The 8,924-nt window shown below is 64.0% G+C and overlaps 2 protein-coding genes across 2 annotated transcripts in view; both read left to right on the top strand.

Moving 5' to 3' along the window:
- Window positions 1-222: 222 nt before the first annotated feature.
- On the top strand, window positions 223-2,642 carry EMIHUDRAFT_121730 (hypothetical protein; the record flags this gene model as incomplete). The annotated part of the gene is made up of 2 exons (XM_005756214.1): window positions 223-1,548; window positions 2,268-2,642. The coding sequence occupies 2 exons, from the start codon at window positions 223-225 to the stop codon at window positions 2,640-2,642; spliced, it is 1,701 nt and encodes a 566-aa protein (XP_005756271.1).
- A 5,508-nt stretch (window positions 2,643-8,150) lies between these two features.
- EMIHUDRAFT_121729 (hypothetical protein) overlaps window positions 8,151-8,924 on the top strand; it is a gene marked incomplete at both ends in the record, with an annotated part of 4,120 nt that continues 3,346 nt past the window's right edge. The window contains one exon of the mRNA XM_005756213.1: window positions 8,151-8,162. Within this exon, the coding sequence (XP_005756270.1) occupies window positions 8,151-8,162 (12 nt within the window). The remainder of the gene's footprint in view (window positions 8,163-8,924) is intronic.

Below are 8,924 nucleotides of genomic sequence, written 5' to 3'. Positions count from 1 at the left end.
ACTCGGAAAGACACCTCGCAGCGCGCGATACGTGACCGGAGCGGTACGCCTCGGCGCCGCGAGAGCAGCCGGTCGGCGTGGGCACCAAGCGCGGCCGCCGGGCGCCTTCGCACCGACCAAAGAAAGAAAAACGTTGGCGTCTTATGCGCGCCTTTGGCAGCGACAAAGCAAAGCAGCGGCTCACCGATCCCGCCCTCATCGCACCGTCGCCGACGCGTCTGCATGCAGCTGCTGCTGGTTCTTCCATCACTTGCAATCCTTGCAGGTGCCTTGACACTCCCGTCACCGGAGGAGGTATTGATCGATCTCGACCCTGGAGGGCTCGTGTGGACGGGTTTGGATGCGGATGATGACCTGGCGCTGCTGATGGCCATCGCCCTCAACCGGACGCGACCGGGCATCAGAATAGTGGGCGTGACTGTCTGTGGCGGCAACGCACCCATCAAGCACACGTCGCCTGGACTGGACCTGCTGCTGCGCACGGCCGGAGTCACCTCTGCCGATTTTCAGCACGGCATCGCTCGCGGGTATGGCTGGCGCGACATGCATGTCGCCTGGCCCAAGTTGCGCAAGATGAATCGGCTCTCTCCAGACTGGCCGTCCTCCGATGCCGCGGCCGACCTGATCATTCGGGCGGCGCACGCGAGCGGTCCCAATGGGCTGACCGTCCTCACGCTCGGTCCAGCGACCAATCTCGCGCGCGCCCTCGCCAAGGATCCCGGGATCGAGCCACGCCTCCGCCGCGTCATCCTGATGGGCGGCGAGCTGACCGGCGGCAAGATGTGCCTCAACTTCGCGTCCGATCGCGCGTCGGCGCGTGCGGTCCTCGCGAGCAGTGTGCCGACGATGCTCGTGCCCATCCAGACGTGCGCTCAGGTCGCCTTCACCTCCGACGACGTCGAAACGCTCGAGGCGCGGTGCTGCTCCGCGTTTGGCGACGGCGAGGACTCCGGCGAGGAGGCCAACGGCGAGGCCGCCGCGTGCGCGCTGCTGAAAAAGGCGCGGCTGCAGACGCGCGTGATGCCGTGGCTCGTCAACGCTCGCGTCGCGCCCAGGCTCCCTGACGGCTCGCGCTGGCGCAGGTCCTCGCGGCTGCAGCGCGGCTTCATCCCGTGGGATGTGATCGCACTGCTCGCCGCCTTCAAGCCGCGGCACTTTGGGGCGTGGGAGGCGCACAAGGTGGAGATGCCGCGCTGCGCCCACCTCGGCGAGCGCGAGCCGTGCGATGCGACGATGAGAGTCGAGCCGACGCCGGTCAAGGGCGTGGTGGTGGACCTGGAGGACGGGCTCGTGCGCGCTGACACGACGGCGGCAGAGGACGAGGAGGAGGCTGCGCAGTCTCACGCGAAGACGTTGCACTCGCGTGCGGCCTGGCGTGACGTCGCGCTGATCCCACACCTCGTGCGCTCCGAGCGCGAGCTGGTCGCCGACGCGATCTCGCTCCTCTGCGCGGTGCCCGCGGCTCGCGTGCGAGACGCCAAGGGCGGCCGGCGGCGCAGCGCTCGGCCCGCGCTGCTGCTCGGCTTCCTGAGAGAGGCCGCGGTGGCGGTGGCTTGCGTGCTAGGCACCGTCGGCGCGCTCGTCACAGGGGCTGCCTGGGCCGGAGGTGAAATAAATAAATAAATAAAACGGACACACCTCTACTAGGAGATGGGTAAAAAGGAACAGGTCCCCGCCCTGCGGTCTTTGTGCAGGGTTCTTTGTGGGTGTGGTCGGCGACTAGCCGGGGTCGTCCTCCCGATGGGGGACTAGCACTAGCCGTCTTCCACATGGTCCCTCGGGTCCCTGCTGCTCCTAATCTCGTCGTACATCCTCCTGCTGATCTCCGCAACATCCTGCTCCCTCCCTCGTCTCGTCCTGCGCGTCTGCTCCGCCTCCCCGTCGTCCGCCCTGCGTCGTCTGGTGACGGGTCCTCCATAGTCGGTTGAGGTCGCCGCCCTCCTCGTGCCTCTTCCCAACGTTTCCTCGGCAGCCGATGCCGTCTGCTCCGACTCCGCCGTCCCCGGGTCTGCCCTGCCCTCGTCTGCGCTAGCTTCTGTTTCGTCATCACTGACCGGATGCTTCGAAGCGACCAAGTCCTCGCTCAACGACACCGCGGTAGCCGCTCCGGTTCCTGCTGTTGTCGGCCAAGTGCAGCCGCAACCCCTGCGCCTCCTCTAGCACGGGCGCCCTAGCTACTATTGTGGGCGCCGGCCTCGCTGCGCCTGGCGCCGCCGCCACCGCCACCGCCTGGTCCCGAACCTGGGCCCCCGCATGCTCGCGCGTAGGCATCGCCGCCTCCACGCACCGCGGTGCCGAAAATTCCGTCCACCTTGCGCTGCTCCTTCAAGCGGCCGGGGGGGTTCTTGTGGCGGGGCTTTTGCCTACTGCTCGCAGGGCTGTGCTGCTGCGGCCAGGCGTTGGAGGCCGAGGAGATGCGGTTGATGCGGCTGAGGGAGGGGGCGGGCCTGCTCCGCAGGACGCCTGCCACGGCCACGCCCCTCGGGGCGAAGAAGACGGGCAAGCGTGCAGCGGAGGCGGCGCGTAGGGCGATTGCGCTTGAGAGGGAGGTGTGGGTTGACGGGGAGTGCCGGGGTGGGCGTCGTAAGGGTGAGGGCGATTGCCGCCCTCCCCCCTTCGCCCACCTCGACGCCTTCGTGTAGGCGCCCCCGCGACTGTGCCTCTTTTTGGTACTGTGGCGTACCTGTGTCGCGAGCCTGTGTGCTGTGAGAGAGAGTTGTTTTCGTTGAATTCTTTCTTGCCGGACTGGCACACTCACCGGCTCACTGCTGTGAGAGAGGCTTGTGTATCTTAAGAATTCTTTCTTGCACGGAGCTAAGTGCCTCGCCGCCCTCGCGGCGGGAGTCGCTTAGTCGGCTCCCGTGGTGTACCTGTGCTATAGTGCCAGTGCGCGCCAGTCCCGTGCCCAAAGCCCAACATGTCGTGCGAGGGAGTCGTAAACATTCTTTCCGGAGCAGGCGCACATCGCTTCCAGGGAGGGGGGCGCCCCACGCCCCCCCCCCCCAGCATGTGATGAAGCCTCTGGGGGGGGGTCGGACCCCCCCCCTAGCATGTGGTGGGCACCCCCCAGCAGTTCGTGGGGTAGGAATAGCCGCCAAAGAGCCGATTTTGCCCCCAAAGTGTGAAATCGTGGCTGAAAAGTCCAATATCTTGGAGAATCTGACCAGTCTCAAGGCTCATGTAGCTCCACAGGATGATTTTCTTCGAAAAAGGCTGCGAGATGAGGTGCAAAATCAAGGGCCCGGAGGGTCTGACCACGAGTCTCTGGGGGGGGTCCTCGGCCATGACCCTCCCCCCCCCAGCATGTGGTGAAGGCGCTGGGGGGGGTCGGGACCCCCCCCTACGTCTGGGGGGGCGACCCCCCCATCTTTGTTTACCGATGCGTCCTAGAATGCAAAAACGCATTCTAGGACGCACTTTTCATCTCAAAGATACCATGTGTCTCGGGTACACAGGGCATTCTAGGATGCGATGGCTGTCCTGGAGATAGCCGCGCCGTGTCTTTTGTTACGCGTTCCATCTTAGACGCCACAAGCATCTATAGATGCACAGCTGTTCTGAGATGGCACTTGCATACTAGATCACATTTTACTATACTTGGACAGGGAAGCGTCTCAGGAGACACCGTGTGTCGGGTGCACCGGGCACCGAGGGGGGAGCAGGGAGCCAGGGAGCACGAAAAGGCGGTGTGATCTCTCGGCACCCCCTGGGGGCCCTGCCTTGAGTGCTCGTGTGAGGTCTCTCCTCGCGGCCTGCCCCTCCTGGAGAACCAGGTTCTCAGCACCGCGCATGCATCTGCTCGCGCCACGAGCTCTGGGCGCAAAGACCAAAGTTGCATGCACTGCTTACGACGATCCGACGGCGACGCCGCCTCCCCCCCCCACCAACCAGTTTGCGCGGCAGGTAGCGGGGCCAGTTCGAGGCTGAGGGCGTGGGCGTGCGCCTAGACACGGAAGACAGCGAGAGTCGGCCAGCCGCGCGGTTTTTCTTGTTTGACTTGGCGATTTGAGGGACCGGGCATCCCGACTCGCTCCTCGCTCCTCGCTCGGTGAGCTGTCGCCCACCAGCGCGCGGCGACCGCGCGCACACCGTGCCCGCCGGCTCGCCGCCCTCCTCACCACCCGTCGGCGCTGTCCGCAGGCATGTGAGTCAGAACGGCGACCGCGCAGCGCGCACGGGTGTCTTGCTCGCCACCACCCTCTCGCCCCCGCTCCGTGACCGCCGCCGCCCGCGCCACCGCCGCCGCCAACACCGCCTCGCGCCTCGCGCCTCGCTCTCGCCGCCCCCGCCGCCCGCCCTCGACCTCGCGACGGCGTCCTTCTGGGGATCTGCGGGTGGCTTGCCCGCCTCGCCGCCGCCCCCACAGCGTGACCGCTTCCGCCGCCCCCACAGCGTGACCGCTTCCGCTCGATCGGTGAGCCGTCGCCCACCACGCGCGCTCTCACGGCGACCGCGGGCCGCTCATCGCCTCCGCCACGTCGCAGGTGTTTGATCTGGGCAGGAAGCGGCGCTGGTGACGGCAACCGGCAGCCACGTGCACGGAGTGCTAAGCGAGGTGCCTGTGTCCAAGTCTGAGTAGCCCGTGGCCGTGAGTGGCGTCAGGGGCAGTGTTCTGTGACTGTGTCCTGTGCGTGCTGTTCAGTGTGAGTCGGTGCAGCGGTGGGCCTGCTGCCGCTGCCACACGTGAGAGCCGCTGTCCGTGCCCCAGCACGTTGCGCGGAGAGGCTATAGGGCGCCCACCCACGAGTGCTCGGGTGGGCGCGCCGCGGCTGTGCGAGTAGTAGCGCAGCAGCCGCGGCGCACAGCCGGGGGCACGGCCCGCCGCGCAGCGCTCGCCACACCGATTTTTCGTTTTCTTTTTTGTTTTTATACGTGCGTGTATTTCTTGAGATCCACACGCTGTTCAAAATATGCGCGCGTCTTCTGAGACACGCGCTGTTCACAGTATGCACGGCGCGTCTTTTGAGACAGCAACGCCAATCGGAGATGCCGCGAGCAATTCGGGATGCGCGGAGCAACTAATATAGACTCGCGCATCTTAGGATGCTCGAGCATACCGAGGACAGCGAGCGTCTAAGTAGGAGGCCTACTAGACGCACTCTAATCCAGAGACGCATTCGGTAAACAAAGATGGGGGGGTCGCCCCCCCAGACGCGCTAGCATGTGGTGAAGGTGCTGGGGGGGGTCGGCCCCCTAGCATGTGGTGTGAGTAGAAGGGCGCCCCCCTCCCTGGAAGCGATGTGCGCCTGCTCCCGTAGCCGTTTCGCTACGGGTCTACTTTCCGTTCAGTTCACCATAGCGCTTAGCCCGCGCTTACGCGTTTTACGGCTTTCTAGCCTTTACACGGCTTTAGCGGGTGCTCGGTCGCTCAAGGAGCGCACTCATTTTCATTAGGGGCCCCCGCCTCCCCCCAGAGTCCTGACCAGCCCAGGCCCAGCCTCTCCTCTAACTATTGCCATATATACTGATATTGATCGCATCTCTAACTATTGGAGCAATATATTGTGGCGCAGTGCCGCGCGTTGTGGCTGGATGGAGCACGCCCCCCCACGGCCCCGCTTGTTGCCCAAGCGACTACCCGGTAGCAAGCGAATAGATATCATCAAATCAACACAGGGATCACACGTTCTCTCCCGATGGTGAACAAACCAGATAGTGAACCAGAGCGGCCGCGCCAGGCAACAGGGCGAGGGGGGCTAATCGTGAACACAGGAGAGGCAGGGCTCACATGAGGGCTCACCGCACACATTGGGCGCGGATGCGAACGCTGACGCGCTCAGCCCCAGAGGTAGAGCGAGGGAGTTGGCTCTCTTGGAGAGCAGGGGAGGCTAGGCAGACTCGGCGGCGGATCCGGTCTTGGTGGTCCCGGGCTTGATGCCGCTTCCATTCTCCCCGGCCTTCTTGAAGCAGAAGAGGAACGCGCACGCCAGCAGGAGGAGAAGGCCCGCAAAAACGGCGGCGGCAATGCCGACGATGCAGCCGATGCCGCAGCTGCCGCCATCGACGACGGCGGCGACCGGCGGCGACGGCGGCGCAGATGGCTGAGGGCTAGGCGGCGAAGGTGGCGGCGGCAACGCCATGCAAACTCCTTCGGCAGTGCTCCACGCACACTCGCCGTTGCACCAAGCTGAGCCCGCCCACCCTGTTTGCACCGTCTCGTCGGGCCACCACGGACAATTCTCGCAGACGGAGGCAAAATGGCCACCGCACGACACACGTGGCGGCGGCGGAGGCGACGGAGGGGCGGGCGGCACCCCTGGCGGGGCGGGTGGAGTGGGGGGCGACGGCGGCGGCGTGGGTGGTGCCGGGGGCAGCGGCGGATGTGGCGGCGATAGCGGCGATGGCGGCGGAGCCGGCGGCGGCAAAGGACAATACTGCATATTACTTTGGAACGACTCGTAGAGCCCCTCTGCTTCCGCTTGCCACGCACAGGTTCCCGTTTTATCGAGATCGTCTTGCGCCGCCCCCCAGGCGGCGCTGTCCATCACCCCAAGCCGAAAGGCAAAGTGTTCCGCGGCCCACGCGACGTCGCGCAAGGAATCATGGAGAGTCTGGTTGACGGAAGCGCAGTTTGCGAATGCGGCCGCACGCCTGGTCCAGTCGGCCTTCGCTACAGCACCAGTAAGCGCGTCCGACAACTCCACCGTTAGCACAGGCAGTTCGAGCAATCTTCTCTCGCCGGCCTCCTTGCTCGCGAGAATCTCCCTCACCTCCGCCACGTCTGCGTGCCGATACACGGAGAACTTCCGCGCCCAAGCACCAACGGCAGAGGTGTTGGTCCACGAGCGGTTGTAATCGAGGACGAACTGGCCAATCGTTGTTTTCGGATCGAAGGGGGTGATCTCAGGGAGAAGCCGGGCTGCATCGTAAGGGCTTCCATCGCCTTGTCAAACCAGACGTCCTCCGTGATGTTTTCGAGCTTGGAGGAGAGGGAAGCAAGGCCATCTGGTGTTGCTCCGTGGTAGCTATGAATTGCCAGTGCCCTGGCCCCAGACGTGATTTCTGATATAAAGTACCCACCGAAAAGCTCTTTAAGGCCCTCGCCCTGCGAATGCGCACCCCCCCCTAGCTAGGGGTCAGAGAGAGAGAATTCTTGATACGAAACCACGACGACACACACCAGTCGACTCGCATCGGTTGCCTCCATGAACGGCGGAGCTATTCTCGCGCCCACACCACACCTGGCTCCAACGTGGACACGCCCATAGCTGGGGACACTACTAGGTCACGCATGGCATCACAGAAGTTTTATCTCTGGGCCCCGAAAGGCATCTCTAGCAGTGTCGTTACACATGCCCCCTCCCCTCCTGGGCGCATGCGCCTCACGTCTCGCCAGAGCATAAGCCCTCGAGGCCCGCGCTGAGCAAGACTACGCGAAGCTCGACAAGCGCATCAAGGACCTCGCGGCTCGCGTGGACCACCTCGAGCTCAATGTCGACGAGCCCGTGGCAGACCGCACCCGCGGCCGCAAGCATGTCAAGCAGGACCGCGTTACCCCGCGAGTTCTTAGCTCGGCACCAGCCACGTGGCCCCTCTGGTGAGTACACACTGGACGCGTCCGGACGCGTCCCGGACACCCCCCGCCTAGTAGTCGTCCCAATTCACAAAGCTATAGATCATGTCCTCTGTCCAAGTCTCGAGTGCGTGTAATACTCGAAAGAAGAGATCCTTTGGCATCCCGCCCTTCATTTGTCTATCATACACAGTCAGCATCAGGGTTATGGCTGTCATCAGAACATACGTACGTCCCTTTCTCATCTGTGAATAAGCGAGATAAGTTTAGGGTTACAGTGTCGGAGCTATCAGGATGGGGGCTCGGAATAGGGTTACACGGGGTCACGACACTGGATGCGTCCGGACGCGTCCCGGACACCCCCCTCCCCGAGACGTGTCCAGGACAGGACCGTGCCCGGGCCTGACCTGTCCGGTCGTACCCATATACACCAAAAGGAGGGCTACACGAGGCCCTCTACGCTCGGCGGTCTCAGGCCCAGTGAGGTAGTGCGCCTGACCCTCCCGGATCCTGCTGAACAAGCTCCTCTTGTAGCTCGATCGGTCACACCGCCATCACCGTCGGGGAGAGGGGGGACGACGCTGCTCTGGCAGCGTGCACCTCGATCCTGCACCGTGTTTGTTATGACCCCCCCCCCATGAGCACACCAGTGAGGGAGGGCGAGACGATCGAGGGGTCCCGTACCATGCGGAATCGACCCTATCCAGTGCTCAAGTGCTCAAGCGGGGACTATCTATCGCTACGCCAGGGAAGACAAGGACGTTGACGTGCAGCTGCTGCTGTTCGAGTCGTTCGGCGGGTTCGGGAGGGGGGTCCGTGAGATCCTCCGCCCTCCGCGCTCCGGAAAGCGGCGGACGTGCTACAGAACAAGCTGACTTTGGCCCAGTACCTCGATGAGGTGACTTGGACCACTAAGAATTGGCTGGGGCTGCAGAAGCAGCGTATCTCGGTCGTTCTTCACACGGCAATCGCAGAGCAGGTTGTGAATGAGCTTGCCTGTGGCGGGGGCGGGCGGGTGCACGGAGCTAAGTGCCTCGCCGCCCTCGCAGGAGTCGGCTTAGGCGGCTCCCGTGGTGTGCCTGTGTTAGTGCCAGTGCGCGCCAGTCCCGTGCCCAGTGTCGTGCGAGTGATGTTGGTAAAATTCTTTTTGTAGCCCCGAGCGCGGTATGGGTGGACGCGGGACAGATGATGACGACACGCACGAGCGACACACAGACACAAACAGGCTCACAAGACACACAGCCAGCTGGCTGCCACACACCCTGAGCTGAGGGAGGGTGTAGAGGATGTAGAGTGTAGAGCGCTGTAGAGCTGTAGAGCTGGAGAGTGCTGTAGAGCTGTAGAGCTCTACATCCACCGCGTGACGAGGCGGGTGCGTTGTAGAGCGATGTAGAGGCGCTCTACAACGTGA

The sequence above is a fragment of the Emiliania huxleyi genome, assembly GCF_000372725.1.
Source record: "Emiliania huxleyi CCMP1516 unplaced genomic scaffold EMIHUscaffold_980, whole genome shotgun sequence".
Lineage (NCBI taxonomy): Eukaryota > Haptophyta > Isochrysidales > Noelaerhabdaceae > Emiliania > Emiliania huxleyi.
The sequence above is the reverse complement of the archived record's forward strand: the minus strand, read 5'-3'. Positions and strand labels throughout refer to the sequence as shown.